Raw genomic sequence first — 15,382 nt, 5'->3', positions numbered from 1 at the left:
TGACATTACAGAGGGCGCAATGAAAACCACGCGGCGTCGTTTTAATGTCACTTTCAGATTCCATTACGGCATAAAAACGCGTTTAAAAAAAACTAAAGAAACCCTAAATTAAAAAAAAAAAACACTTTCCTCCATGTGCATCTCAAATTTCCCTCCAACGTCAAACAAATGTTGCTTCCGGGTCCGCTTGAAAATGCTTCTGGGTGATAACAGTTACGATTTAGAGGTTCCGTTTGATAAATAAACGGCTTTGGAAGATATTTTTAAAACTATTCTATTTTTATCGTTAAAACCAAGTTTATTAAAATAATTCCTCAACTATGTTTTGTACAAAATTCCTCGATATTTCACATCAACTTCTAGAACAACCTTGAACCTTATTTCGGCAGGTCAATGAATGAGTGGATAACATGATTGCGGGTCGCTACAGTTCCGCTTTAAAGGTTCTGTTGAGTTTTAATATAGAACGTGGATTTTTAAATTACGGTACTTTACTTATTGTACCATGTTAAAATAATCATGGAATTAATATTCAAGGTAAAGACCTCCACTTTATAATGACACCTGAACGAAAACAAGGTAAGTCATACAATCTTAAATTAGCAGCCTGTTAAAAAAAAAAAAAAAAAAAAAAAAAACAAGAGACCCAAAATTCAACAATTCAAAAAGGTTTATTTTTTTACCCAAACCAGGTTTAGAACAATGCTAGCTTTAAGACAAATCATACAAAACGCCCTGTTGTAAAAATGATATTTTTGTTTATTAAAAAAAAAAAAAAAAGACCAGACAGTGCTTATTTTCATAAACATAGAGTAAAAGTGTTCATCAGACAATTAAAACAATTACGAACGAAATATGAACGTGGGAATAAAAATCAATGGTTCTCTACAGAAATGTTCAATTTTTAGCTGATCTTCCTCTTCTGGTTTTGGGCCGAGTCTCCTCAGCATCTTCAGCAACTTTGGAGCTAACCTTGCCTGTGGACTCCGCTTCCTTGTCCATTTTCGTCCCTCGCCTGGTTCTCTTAGCGAGCTGAGGTTCTGATGTTTTTTCTGAGAAGTTCACCTCAGTTTCATGTGCATTTTTTGACAGGTTTTGTTCGAGGGTCTCCATGTGATCACTGGGCTTGGATCTCTTGCAACGGACAGTTCTAATGGCGCTCTCCTGGATCTCGTGGACTTGTACCTCTGGATCCCACTTCACCATTCTTTGGGGGTTTTTGGATTTGGGGTCAGTGGTATTCTGATGATTTTTGCTCAATTCAGACAAATCTTTGGAGGATTTAACGAGTGGCGGTCTTCCCCTTCGCTTTTTCACTGGCTCTGCTAAAACTGAGACTGGTTCTGAATCTTGAAGTTCTTGGACCTCCTCACAGGCAGAGTCTGGCTGGTGTCGCGCTTTCTTGGCTGGGAGATTTAGTTGTATGTCCTCTTTCAAACTACTTTTCATGCCTTTTCCTGTTGTTCGCTTCTTATCAAGGTCTAATTTTTCCTCAGTGGTAATGACATCTTTTGACTGTTTTAACCTACTGCTTCGCTTGGGTTTTGTTTGTGACTCAACCAGGCTTTCACAGCTCTCAGAGGAGACTGCTGTTTGCTTGGTTTTCCGTCCCATTTTTGGAACCCCGGAAGACAGTTCTCGTTCAGAAACCTGCGTGAGTTCTTCTACATCAACATTTTTCCTAAGACGCGTAGATTTTTTGATTGGCTCCAGGAGTTCGGACTGAGATACAATGGCAGTCTTGTTTTGTCTTCTGTTAAGAACCTTTGATGGATATGTTGGCTCATTAGAAAGGACCTGGTCTCCCTCAGGTTTCTTCTGATCTTTGTCAGGTTCCTCATTATCAACTGGCTCACAGATAGCTCTTCTGCCTTTTCTTTTGGGCTCCTGGAATTCGGACTGAGCTACGACCGAAGTCTTATTTTGTCTTCTGTTTAAAGCCTTGGATTGATAGCTTGTCTTATCAGAAGTGACCTGGTCTCTCTCAGGTTCCTCGAGAGCCTTCTCATGTTCCTCTTCGTCAACCGGCTCACGGATAGCTCTTCTACCTTTTCTTTTGGGCTCCTGGAGTTCAGTTTGAGCAACGAGTGAAGTCTTGGTTTGTCTCTTGTTAAGAGCCTTGGATGGATATCTTGTTTTATTAGAAAGGGGCACATGTTCCTCCTCAACTGTTTCAGGTTCCTTTTGATCTTTCCCAGGTTCCTCGAGATCCAGTTCCTCTTGCTCAACTGCGTCACAGACAACATTTTTACCTTTACCCTTTTTATCGTTGGTTGCCGGTAATTGAGGTGTTTCCACATCAAGCATTCTTTCCGGCTCAGGTATCTCAACAGGGATGCAGCACTTGGTTTTGCTGATGACTGGGTCCTTTTGGTTGGTTTCTGGAATGGTTTTCCTGCTTTTTGTGGCCAGTCTGCCTTCAAGTTGTGTACATGTTTCAGTTTTATTTCTTCTGGTGGTCCTGACTGGAGAAGAGACCACGTCTTCAGCTTCCTTGGTCAATTGTCCTCTTCTCCCTCGAGTTGGCTTGCCTGTAACGATGGGGACTTCTTCCACACTTTCAGTGGATTCATTTTCTGGCACCAGCTCCATCTCGACACCTAAAATAAGAAAATTTAGATGAAATATCGAAGGATAACAAAGGTGAAGACAAATTTCAATACCTTGAGACATATCAGAAGCTTCTTGTTTGGCTTTTCTTCCTCGCTTTGGCTTTACGGCCGCCACATCCAACGATGGGACACTGTGAGGTTTGGTCTCAGGCAGTATTTCAGCAGAAAAAACAGATACCTTTTGTGTTTCTTGTGAGGAGCTTTTGGCAAATCTGCCTCGTTTGGGCTTCACTGACGCTTCTTCTGATGTTACGAGATCAGGGTTATTTTCAATTGAAGCTTCTGGGACCGTTGCAGTTGGCTCCAAAGCTTTTGGTGTGCACCGTCCTCTTTTAGGCTTCACAGGCTCGTTTTGTGAAGTTGCAGGCTTAACTGGGAGACTTTCAACAAAAACGTCTCTGATCTTCTCAATTTCTTCGAAGTTCTTTTTAGCATACCGCCCCCTTTTGGTGGTCGCTTTTACCAAAGGAGCAATGGTTTCTGGGGGACTCTGCCTAACCTCAGGCTCTGGTTCTTGAACTGGATTTTTTTGGGCATATCTTCCCCTTCTAGGCATTACACCTTTAATATCTTCTGCAGACGCCGGTTCTGCTGCTTTGTCTCTTCTGCCCTGTGCTGGTTCCTTGGTACTGGCGTTAAGTATTTTTGTCACATTTGATTCATCAGTTGGAACCTGGAGCAAAACTTCAGTTGGCTCTGTGAAAAAAAAATGTCATCAGTTTGATAAAACAATCGACTCATCGACTACGCTTAAAAACAGGCAATAGTCGGATTAGACAGACCAGTATTGAAATGATGTAAATACGCACAATAATCCAATAAAGGTCTTAGTCTGCAAATATTTTAATTGCTAGTCCTTTAACTTTCTGATTGCGCAATTCAAATAATCTGATTACTCATGAATCCTTCATCTGGAATATTTTGATGCCGCAAAGCACTGTAGGACTTTTAGGAGAGACAAATGATCCATGCAAACTCGCTGAAAAAACGCTCATGTGTATTATTTGATTGTTCCGGGAAAATTCTGTTTTGTTTCCTGCCCTCACGGCAAAAATGCCAGTTAAATCCACCCATATATAGTGCAATTCCATGCTTTTGGCAAGCAACGCGCGATTCCAATTTGTAAACAGACGAGACGCAGCAATTGAGTTCACTTTTGGAGCAGATAAGCACAATACTTGGGTGAATTTGTTGAGTGAAATGAAAGAATCCTTTGAAACACAAAGAACTCCATTTCTGGCATGACGTCTATCCTGCATCGCCCCTTGGAATCGGATTACTTGCAAATACCATTTATACGTTTTTTTTTCTTAGTTTATCAGCATTACAACAATTCTTTCGGATAGCTCCAGACATACAATAATCCCTTTACGATTGGATTATTGCCTGCATGTAAACATAGTCACTGTTCTGTCCAACAGAAAAGAATTTGCTGTTAACATGGTAACACAGCTCAGCCAGTAGAAGGAAAAGTACATCAAAAGTAGTAGCATACCTTCGGCCAATTTACTTCTTGGAGGTTGCTCACAAAACTGTAGGAGATTCATAAAATGGAGGTTAGCATGGGGCAAGGAATGAAAATGAAGAGCAACTTGAGTTTCTGGCATCCTCACCTCAGCCGGCTCCTCCAGGAGCTCTTGAAGACCATCAAAGTCCTCAACAGGAGCACATCCCCTCAGTCTAGGTGACTTCATGAGCTTCTTGATTCCAAAGTTGTCCTCCACTGGTTTGCTTTTCTCTTTAGGTGTCCTTCCCTTCCGGACTCTCGTGACCTCTTGAGGAGACTTCACAGTTACTGAGTTAGACTGTTCTGGAATGTATCCAGTTCCCTCAACTTGAGGATCTTTCTTTGAAGTCCGCAGATGGTCTCCAGCAACGGCAAAGGATTCATCTGCAACTTCCTCCGTCGGTTCACTCCTTATTGGAGTGCTAAAAATTCTCTTGATCCCACTTAGGCATTCCTTTTGCTCAGACCTCTGATTAGGAGTTTTAAAAATATTACCTCTGAGGTCCTCAATGGGTTCCGTCTTCTCCTTGGGGGTCTTCATGATCCTCTTGACTCCAGTGAGGCATTCTTGTAGCTCAAGTTTCTGTTTGGGGGTTTTCAGAAGTTTCCCTCTGAGGTCCTCGAGTGGTTCCATCTTCTCTCTGGGGGACTTCATGATCCTCTTGACTCCAGTGAGGCATTCTTTTTGCTCGGACTTGTGCTTAGGAGTTTTAAGAACTTTCGTTCTGAGATCCTCAAGATGTTCCGGATTCTGTTTTGGGGTTGGTGAGAGTTTCTTCTGCTTTTTCTTTATTTCCGTGTTTTGCTGTTCCACACAATGGCTCAAATCTTCCACAGTGGAGGAATCCTTGATATAATAATCTTCCTGATCGCTGTTAAGGAGCCGTTTGACAGCTTCTTTGTTGTATTGGCCAGTTTTCACCGCAGACGCGAGAGTGAGGGGCGATATGACCATTTCACCTGGAAAGGAGTAGACTCCAGATTTTATTCGGGTGGATCACTTTAAATTCAGTGGGGGCGTAGATCTTACCTGGCTCCTCTGGGGTGTTCAACACGGAAGAAGACGCATCGTTAGCTAACTTCGGCGTCTTTGTAGCACTATGCTTGATTATTGATCGTCTCGTTTCTTTTTTGGAAGGCGTTTTAAACATTTCAGAAATTCCTGCAAAAAAAATTATGTAAATCAAACTTGCATTGGCCGCTTTCATTAGCTGCTAGCAATCATGATGCTAGCAATCACGTCAATTCTGAGGTGGGGATAGCAGCCTTAATTTAACATACAGTAGGGAATACAAACCTATGCTAATTAGCGCTAGAAATTACAAAATAGCCTATTGTATATACTATATACATTTCAAGGGAAAATCATTTTTTTTCCCATCTTGGGTGTGGTGTAGGGCTGCACGATTAACCGAAATATAATCATATCGCGATGTGACGTCGTGCGATGGTGTAATCGCAAAACACTGCGTTCTTTTCAAGGATCCATTGTTCCAGTTTGTTATTTGAGTAATGATTGTTTAGCCAACAAGAATTGTCACAATTTGTGGTTTCACACCGCCGACCATTCAGAAGCAGGTTCGAATGGCACCAACTAATAAAGGCGAGACAAAGTTTGGGAGACGTGTGTGCCAACTTTGACAGGCTGGTGTAAGCTGCCACTCAGTCAAGCAGCTGGACGCACAACTGGGCACCAAAACAAACGCCACACAGTTCGTAGCTTTTGTGGCTCGTTACATGGGAAATAAATGTATTATTTAAATCTAACTCTGAGGAAAGCCAAAAAACGCAAAAAAAGCTTATCACCAGCATATACTGCCTGGATTTTTATCGCCTCTGGGAATTGACTGAGGAGGCAACGGAAGGGAGAGTTAACTGCTAGGCTAACAACTCTTAAGCCCCCACAGTGAAAGGTCTAGCCTTCTTTCTGATTGTGTTGTACTTTTGTATGACAAAAATTAGCAAGACTTACCAGACAAATCCTCATCCATGTTCATATTTTTCTTGGAAATTGCCACATTGAAGATGACTTTGGGCACGGCGGCAACCGGCTGAGTCACTGTGCGCTTAAAAGCTCGGCCAACAACGATGGTGGCGGGCGACTCTGCGTGCCCGGTGCTGGTGTGGCCCGGATGCTTTCTAAGAGGAGTCTGAAAAGTTATCGAAAGCTCAGTCCCATTTTCATCGATTCCTAGCAGTTTTGAGAGGTTTGACTGGGAACTGACCTGTGCTTTAGACGCAGTCTTTTTAGGAACCTTCTTCATCATTGTGGGCTTCGTTATTTTTTTAACCGGGAAAGGCGCTTGGATTTTAGCACGCCCGAACTTGACGGTGTCGGCCCAAGAACCCATCGCTGAAATGAGGCAAATAAAAGTTGTAACAAGGCTGGAAAAATCTCAACTGTGAGTGACAATACCTTTCATGGATGTTCGAGAAAAGCCACTTCTTCTGATGATTTCGATCGCGCTTTTCGACAAAGGAGTCTTGCGTGAGGCACTCTTCATGCTTTTTCTTTTCAAAGGGATTTTGGGCGTCACAGGGACTGCCGCAATCGGGGACGGGGTTTCGATGAGAGACACGGAAAAACGTCCCCGGACGGACGCGTTCTCTGCCGTAGTGGTTCCTGGTATGTTGCTGGATGACAAAGTCTTTCTCTTTGGTGATTTTGTTGAGGGGGTGTGGAGTTTGGGCGACACCGGTGTCGATTTTGGTGACACAGCCGAAGACACTAAGGGCGATGGTCTCGATTTTCCTGACAATGATACATCGGGAGATGGTGTCTTGGGTTTTGGAGACACAGGTAAAAATGTCTTCTCAGATGCTGGAGAACAAGACTTCCGTTTGGGCGATTTCTCTTTTAACATTGCAGTCTCCGCTGACGGACTCTTGGATTTTGGCGTCTTCTTTCCTGGAGACGGGGAGCTTCCCTTTAGAGATATCTTGAGGGATGCTTTTGGTGACTCTGGGCTCTTCTTTGAGTGACTTTTAGCCTCCTGCACAAAAGCAAACCCGAGTTGTCAAACAGAAAAAATTGAATAAAAGAAATAATGGTGAACTCACAAATTCGTTCCTATCCATATGAAAAGTCCTTTTCATCGTACTCCAGAATGATTACAAAAAACTTAGTTTTGTTTATGCACTTTATTAACGGCTCTGTCAATTCTCACTTGAGCCGTGCGTATACATCTTCTCAACTCTCCTAGACACCAACTATGCAAAAGTGGAAAAATACCAGTGTTCTCGTTTGCCCGTGTCCCTGCGTCCTAGACGCATCATTTTTGCTGGGGACGCATAGTCTCAAATCAACGTCCGTCCCCGGGACGCAACTTTTTTGACACAAAATTGTCATTATTACCCAATTACATTTTTTTTTTAAACAAAGATTTACCGCACTCCAAACTTTTCGTCAGGCAGATCCGGCAGATGTTTTGGTGCCGCGGTTCGAGTTTTCGTCTGCACGCCGACCTCGAGTTGTGTGGTGAAAAGTCCATCTCTTTTTAGAGAACCGGCTTTCTTGGGTCAACTCATTCAAGAGAGCCGGCTCTCAAACGGCTCACTTGCTTTGATGCATTATATTACGAATTATTATGCTGTATAAAGAAGTTGAGAAAAAAAGGAAGTATAAAAGGAAAAAAAGAAAAAAAAAAGAAAGGTTTGTGGTTATCCCAAAAACGATATATTACCAACAATAATTTGATGCAGAAAATGAATTAATAATTTGATGATTAAAACTGAATGAATATAGATTTTTATTATATATTTGTCACCGATTTACAATTTCAACCTCGATAACACTAAATTTTGGGGACCCATAGATCTCTGTTATGACCCATAGATTTTTGAGAATGCGAGTCCCTAGGACTCATCACTTTTCAGAGGTAAAATGAACACTGCAATACCTACAAAAGTTCTCAGCATGTTTCATTCTGCTCTCTGTCGTATTGCAGAATGATTAAAATATTCTTGTCTAGTTTAGGCATTTTATTAACAGCTGTGTCAGTTCTTACTCTGGCCTTGTGTGTGCACGTGTTAGAAAGCTAAGCACCACTATATCATCGAATTAAGTGTTTCTTGAAGGGGAGGGACTAGAAAAAGACTTACCTTAGGTAGGCCAATGACAGACGCTCGTCTTAATAGCGACTTTTTGGGCTTGGCGAGACACAGGCTTCGCCTTGGGTTCTCGCCTTTGCGAAGGGGAGAATCGGGCGGCAGTTTTTTGTCGAACAACTCTGGAACCAGGAAGCCTCCAAAAGAAACTCGTTTACTCTTCGTCTGAGGTTCTGGAGTATCCAGGACCTCAGCACTTTTGCGTTTCTTTGGCATGTCTAGATGAATGTTGAAAAGTTTGATTACAAATCAGAAATACACTTGAACCTTGGGATATGGCTACTGCGCCGTAAGATATTTTCACTTTCCGGTGTGAAATTTCATGTTTTTTCCCACCATACAGCAATTTATTTTGCATGCCCCAAAACAAGACAAAATATCCAAACTTTGCATTATTTTTGCATACAAGTTACATCTCCAAGATGCCTGCATGCTATTCTCTAAAACCACATAAAATACTGGTCTGCTGATATAATATTGGATGAACTACCGCTCACAATTCCTTTTCAACATATGGAGGCATCTCTACATTAATATAATCTCTGCTGAGCAACGCATGATATCTAGCCAATAGTCTGTCTCTAAAAACTTACAGAACCGGCTGTTTGCACGTCCTCGTCTGGTGCTGAGATTTTAATTCATGCGTTTGTTGCCTTCAGTCCTGATAATGTAATGTAGTACTCTTTCGTCTCCCTAAGTCTAGCATCAAGAACCAGCAGTTAGTACAAAATGCTGCATCAAGGCTTTTAACTAACACAAGAAAGTTTGGTCACATCACCCCAATTTTAGCTTACCTGCACTGGCTCCCTGTCATGTTAAGATATCAATTTATGGTTGTTATTATACCAAGTTATGCATGGACTTGCCCTATCTTATCCTTCAGATTTAATTTCCCCCCATTTTCCTAATTAATTAATATTTATTTCACTGCGAGGCGGCACAGTGGTTGGGTGGTTAGCGCGCAGGCTCACTGTGCAAAGGTCCAGGGTTCAATTCCAACTACCGCAGCCTCCCGTGCCTAGCTTGCATGTTCTCTCCGTGCCTGCGTGAATTTCCCCCCACATTCCAAAAAACATGCATGTCAGATTATTTGGCCGTTTCAAATTGTCCCTGGGTGTGGATGAGCGAGAGAGTTGTCCGTCTGTGTGCCCTGCGACCGACTGGCAACCAGCTCAGGGTATCCCCTGCCTACTTCTTAAAGATACCTGGGATGGGCTCAAGGACCCCCGCGACCCTAGTGAGGATAAACGGCACGGAAAATGGATGGATAATTTCACTGTTCCTAAAAATGGACAAAACATGTATTTATGTCTCTAATGACTGAGCAGTGCCTAATCGGTTTTGGATATTGTACATTTTTACTTAATATTAGTGCTAATTTTCAATGTCAGGCTTCAGGTGTATAGAAAGATCTTGTACAAATCCACAATAAGAAATGTATTTGTCATTGGGTATTAATATCACTTGCAACAAAATAAATCAACTTTGTGGTACATTTCTTTTTACAAAAGTAATTATTGTTTTTTTTCGAGTAATTATTTCAATAGTCGGTGAATAGTTGAGTGTTAAAAAAATCGTTAGTTGCAGCTCTACTAAGAATGGGATTCATGTTTTATTAGGGGGCTCGACTGTATGACATTTACCTTTACGGGTGGATCTTGGAGAGCCGGTATTTTGTGGAGTGGGCAAGGATTTATCTGGCGTGGCGTTTTTGCTCCTGCGACTCAAAGGCGACTTGAGTTTCGGCTCGACGGGGTCGCTCGTCTTTTGCGGAGTGACACGCAGCCTTGTTTGCGATGAGCGCCCTTCCTGCTTTGCGTCAGAATTAAGAACCTGAAGCGAGGACGTTGGAGTGGCATGGCTTGGAACGGTCTTTTCTTGGTCATTAGCGGAAGGCAATTTTTCCTCGGGCGTCTGGACGTTGGCGACGAAAGACTTCCGAGGCGTCTTGTCATCCAGGGACTTTCGTATCATTTGATAGAGATCGCTAAAAGGCGACTTTTCGCTATCAGCCTTGGACGTCTCCAGTGGGCGCTGGATGTTGCGGTTGGTTCCATCTTTCAGATGAGGGTTGGGAGTTCCCGGTTTGCTTTCTTTGGCGGACCTCTTCGGTGTGGGTGTCGGCGGGTACTCAAACCTGAAATGAAAGCGAAGAATATGTTAGGTTTGCCCTAAAAATTTCGTTAAAGATGAAACGTTCAAATACAATTCAATTTTACAAATTAAGTTAGATCACAAACTTGTTGTGTAAAAAGCAATTTAGAGATGATAAAATACCTGTTTTTTTTTTGCGTAAATATCTATTGGGATACTAGATTCATCTATATATTTATAAAGCTATGGCCATTTATGTAGTTTTCAGAGTCGGTATTGCTAAGCGACATTTTTGATCCGTTTCACCCATAAAAATTTCCCCCTCGCTAAAGTTCAATATGGTCACGTGACAAGGCTGCTACGTTCGATTGATTAAACATGGTAGTCTGGCTGAGTTCTGCCTCAAAATAAATGCGCCTTAGCAGAGACAGACAGATACTTGCGTGGAGGGGATTTATTAAGTAACGACTTCAATGCCTAATTTATATACAATGCAAATTTACTCACGTATAGGGATTAAAAAAAATACTCCTAGAAGTACAAAATTTCCCAAAACTTACTCAAGTAAATGTAACTAAGTAAATGTACTTTTTCATCATCTCTAAATGGCTTTTTGATCAAACTTCAAAAGGTCACGTGATCATTCAGATCCTTTGTAATTCGATTCAAATTTACACCGTTACTAACCAACTCTGCATCAGGCTACTTAACTAGATCAGTGTTTTTCAACCTTTGAGCCACGGCATGTTTTTTTTTTTACATCGGAAAATTTTCGCGGCACACCACTAACCAAAAATGTTATGAAATGACACTGAACAGTATGTTTGATTACAATATAAAGTATAATACCCATAGTTTTACAGCACAGACACTTAACAATGACATTATATTTGCAGGAAATTATTCATAAATGTTTTATAAAATTTCTAATTTTAAAAAGTGACATTGAATAATTTGTCACAGCACACCTGACGATCTCTCACGGCACACTAGTGAGTCGCAGCACAGCCGTTGAAAATCACTGAAATAAATAGAAATATAAAGCTAGGTATTTATTTAGACTACCAATTACATAGCCACCTGTATCTCATAAATACAGACACATATACTATATGCATATATACTCCCCCCCCACACACACAGAGAAAGACAGCATATGAGACAGAGAGACAGTGAGAAAATAGATAGCTAGGAGTATACATGGGTACCTAGCGAGCTCAGAACTCACCTGAAAGAACGATCGACAATGGTTATGACATCTCCATGTTTCAAATGCTCAGATTGTTGTAGCGCCTCGCCGTTGACACGGGTTGGGTTGATTGAGCTCAGATTTGTTAAAATAACCTGCAAGAAACAATTGAATGAATTTAGAAATGAAACATAAATATAAAATGCATTGAATCAACTTGTATTACCTCTTTGTTTTCATTCAAGTCAATTCTGCAGTGCTCCTTGGAGACTTGAGGAAGCTGGATACGAATGTCGCAGTCGGGCTTCCTGAGAAAAATAAAATGGATTTTTATGGAAAATCTTACAGATCACATACAGTTTATGCTCCTACTTTTTTAATCCAGGGATGTCATATGTAGAGACTAAATAATTGTGCATCTGAAGATATAAACTGTTACTGTTGGCCATTCATAACCAAAATTTGAATCGAATTTGGGCTTATATCAGTTTGGATGAGATTTGCATATATGAGAAAGGCTTTGAATGGCCTTTTTAAGCAGCCACCATATGAGAGTACAAGCAACAATTGAAGAATCTTTTTGTCGTTCAACATAAAAACCATTTTGTTTGAAAATTATTTAACAAATAAAGTTTCATTTGATTCATTATTAATTTAGTTTGTAAGCGTTGTGTACATCTTGCTGATAAAAAAACATTACTCAACAAGCATAAACCCCACTGCGCTCAAATGGTTGTAGGCAACATTTTTGTTCTTTTTGTGAACTCACAATAGTCAGGTTTATTTGTATAGCCCTTATTTACAAAGAGTCTCAGAGGGCTGCACAGACCACAGATTATTGCAAACCACAGACTATTATTACACCATTCCCTGATCTAAAACCTACATGAGGGCAAGGAAAAACTCAAAAACCTCAACATGAGGAAAATGAAGAAACCTTGAGAAGAGACCATACATGCTGAACGTCAGCTTGCACTGCCCCAACGGAGCTTTATCGTCGACGGCGACTTTAATCGGGCATGTTTATTGACTGTACTCCCAAATCCCTTCAATTGTGGACTCCCAAATCTACTAATTGTGGACTGAGCGATTCGGAGGAACGCTGGACTGTGTAATGTAAGATCAAACATTCGGGAACTCTGTTTGACCCTCACAACAACACACCCCCCTTTGTTTCTTTGTTTCCTTATCCTCACTGTAAATGTGGGACTGGAGTCGTCCAATTTCGTTGTCACAGCATATCCCATGTTGTAACAATGACAATAAAGGCATATTCTATTCTATTCTATACATGAGGTAATCCAGGATGACCAGGCTGCAATGGATGTTGCAATAACACACAGATATTGTCGACATAAAATAGAAGTTATACATATGCTTTAGAATAGAAGTGTGTTTTAAGCCTAGATTTAAACATTTCCACTGAGGTTGCAGATCGTGTCTCAGGGGGAAGAGCATTCCACAGCACAGGGGCCCAAGTGGGAAACGCTCTCGAACCTGCGAATACTCCTCTCCCGAACAAATTCATTTTGATATGATAAAAAAGTATTATTGCGTTTGAGCGTTCTATAAGTTCTCCCGATTAAAAACCCAGAAGTAACAGACAAAAACCCCACTCCTTTCAATAGTTGTAAGTTGTTTAAATATATTTAAAAGGTTTTACTTAACGAAAAAATGTGATTTGATAAATTATCGAGTTTTCGAGCATTTTACTGATTAAAACACAGAGTGAACCCTGATATCAAATTATTGTAAACCAAGTTTTTTTGTTTTTTCCTAATATGCTTCAGTCTTACTGTAAACAAATGCATTCAATTTGTTTAATGATTGAGTTTGTGAGTAAAGTATTCCGTGGGTTTTGCTGATTGGGGAAAAAAAAGATAATACCCACTCAAACCAGTCTATTCTTTTTTTAGTTGCTCTCCTTACAGTAGATAAATGAAAACTGAACGTGAGCGCAGGTAGTTAAAACTAAAATATGCGCTCACCTTCCAAACAAACACGACGCGGTGAGAGGAAATTCGGTCCCGTCTCCTCCGGTCCGTTTAACCACGACGATCTTTCCGTGCAGTGGCATCTTCTTTTCTAGAAATCTTACCTTGATGAAATCACGTTGTAAACAAGAGACAAAGTTATTATTATGATGTAACCGCGGTGTACGTGTCCCACCGAAGATCCACATTCACAATTTACCAAAAACTATACACATATTTCAGCAGGAATTTCAATAAAACAAAAGTTATTATTACACCCGTTACAATGAGACAGAAAAAAGGTTAGGTTTTAGAAAAATTCGCGAATTAACACCTGATCTTTTACACCGCAGTAGAAAACGTCAGTCGTTTACTTAAATCGATTTTATATGTCTCCATTTATATAAGCTATAAATAAATCCAAAATAATGTTGTTGTTTTTTAATCAAAACCAACGATAAGGTCAGTCGACAGAATTTGATTTAAATTGCTTACCTGTATTTTTAAAAACACGCCAATCGTGGGAAATCCATACACCTACGCGAATTAATAAAAATAATAATGCAGGAAATTTTAAAACAATACGAAAAGCTTCATTAAATAGCTCAAGATCGAACACGCGTAGTAGAAGTTAACCTGCCTCACTACGCAATAGCAACCGACGTACCGCTTCCCGATTAACCAGGCAATATTCCTCCGCCTATCGGTTCTTTCAAATCACATCCCCTGATCTAAAACCTACACGAGGATAAGGCTTTCCACATACATATGACACATTAAAGTAAATTGACTACAATTTAAGAATTTGGTATTTTAAAATATATATTTAGAATATATTAAAGTCGTCTAACTTAAATCATATCGTGACAAGAACTATTTTGTTGAAGGCGTTCGCGGAGTGATAACCCTTTTCAGTTTGAAAAAAGTTTGAAATCCCGCGCCAAGAACCTTGATTGGTCGAGATGCCGTAGCAACAGACAAGAAGGCGGGGCGAGTCAAACGAATAAACTGGTGACGTTTTTTGAATATTAACCCTCCACTGACGTTAACGTTCAAGAAGAGGTGGGGAGAGAAGCAAAATATTTGGACTTTTTTTAAGTAAAAGTACTTTGGAATAATACGACTCAACGAGAAGTAAAGTAGTCTTCTAATAATTACTTGCGTAAAAGTAAAAAAAAAAACTACTCAAGTACTGAGTAACTCTAGAGACGTCTTATTTATTTTATTTCCGTTTTGGTAAACATCCATTCAATCATCAAAGTCCACCCAATTACCGGTAACTATAAATTATACATATGTAACCGCGGTGTAACTGTCCCACCAAAGATCCACATTCACGCTGGACTGGATGATGAGGTTTTTATTACAGTTTCTGCAGATGAAATGAGTCACAACATTACCTTTTCTGCTGGCTTTGATCTCGTTAGCAGCTCTCTCTGTAGACCGCCCAACAAAGTATATCAAAGAGCTTTCTTTTCAATTTACATAAAATACATTTTAGAATGGCAGCACGTGTGCGGCACAGTTCTAAGGTCTTGGGGACCTCCTGTGTGGGTTCAAATCCAGCTACCAGACTTCCTGTGCGGAGTTTGTATGTTCTCCCCGTGCTTGCGTGGGTTTCCTCCGGGCACTCCAGTTCCCTCCCACATTCCAAAGACATGCATATCAGGTGGATTGGCCGGTCCAAATTGTCCCTAGGTGTGAATGAGCGAGCGAGTTGTCTGTCCCTGTGTGCCCTGCGATTGGCTGGCAACCAGTTCAGGGTGTCCCCTGCCCACTGCCCGATGATTGCTGGGAGGGGCTCCAGCACCCCGGAGACCCTACTGAGTAAAGCGGTGCAGCTAATGAGATGAGATGAGACATTTTAGAATATCACGATCCATTTTTACATCCATTTTAA

General features: G+C 40.8%; 2 protein-coding genes across 4 annotated transcripts in view; both read right to left on the bottom strand.

The window, feature by feature from the left end:
* The window catches only part of tut1 (terminal uridylyl transferase 1, U6 snRNA-specific), a 26,471-nt gene extending 26,290 nt beyond the window's left edge, over window positions 1-181 (bottom strand). For 2 of the 3 annotated variants that reach the window (XM_088323692.1, XM_088323690.1), the window contains exon 1: window positions 1-181. This exon is cut by the window's left edge and continues 12 nt beyond it. In XM_088323692.1, the coding sequence (XP_088179818.1) occupies window positions 1-64 (64 nt within the window). In that variant the 5' untranslated portion in view covers window positions 65-181. The other variant, XM_088323693.1, reaches the window with a different exon arrangement.
* Window positions 182-652: 471 nt separating this feature from the next.
* Window positions 653-14,137, bottom strand: mki67 (marker of proliferation Ki-67). The gene is made up of 14 exons (XM_088323970.1): window positions 13,978-14,137; window positions 13,498-13,607; window positions 11,736-11,817; window positions 11,549-11,664; window positions 9,870-10,363; window positions 8,221-8,444; window positions 6,536-7,112; window positions 6,345-6,472; window positions 6,092-6,269; window positions 5,150-5,281; window positions 4,226-5,079; window positions 4,108-4,144; window positions 2,664-3,308; window positions 653-2,600 (listed from the first exon to the last, which is right to left on the bottom strand). Exons 2-14 carry the CDS (start codon window positions 13,584-13,586, stop codon window positions 898-900), a joined length of 5,259 nt encoding a protein of 1,752 aa, XP_088180096.1. The 5' UTR covers window positions 13,587-13,607; window positions 13,978-14,137; the 3' UTR covers window positions 653-897.
* Window positions 14,138-15,382: the final 1,245 nt, after the last annotated feature.

The sequence above is a fragment of the Urocampus carinirostris genome, chromosome 19, assembly GCF_059441175.1.
Source record: "Urocampus carinirostris isolate Australia breed hairy pipefish chromosome 19, RoL_Ucar_1.0, whole genome shotgun sequence".
Classification (NCBI taxonomy): domain Eukaryota; kingdom Metazoa; phylum Chordata; class Actinopteri; order Syngnathiformes; family Syngnathidae; genus Urocampus; species Urocampus carinirostris.
This window is presented reverse-complemented; position numbering and strand designations above follow the sequence as displayed.

Excerpts from the sequence above, each read along its gene's own strand:
- mki67 (XM_088323970.1), bottom strand. The coding sequence starts at position 13,586 with ATGCCACTGCACGGAAAGATCGTCGTGGTTAAACGGACCGGAGGAGAC. Across the intron at positions 6,473-6,535 it reads TTCTCGAACATCCATGAAAG|CGATGGGTTCTTGGGCCGAC; the intron begins GTATTGTCACTC and ends GCCTCATTTCAG. Across the intron at positions 3,309-4,107 it reads AAGAAGTAAATTGGCCGAAG|AGCCAACTGAAGTTTTGCTC; the intron begins GTATGCTACTAC and ends TTTTTTTCACAG.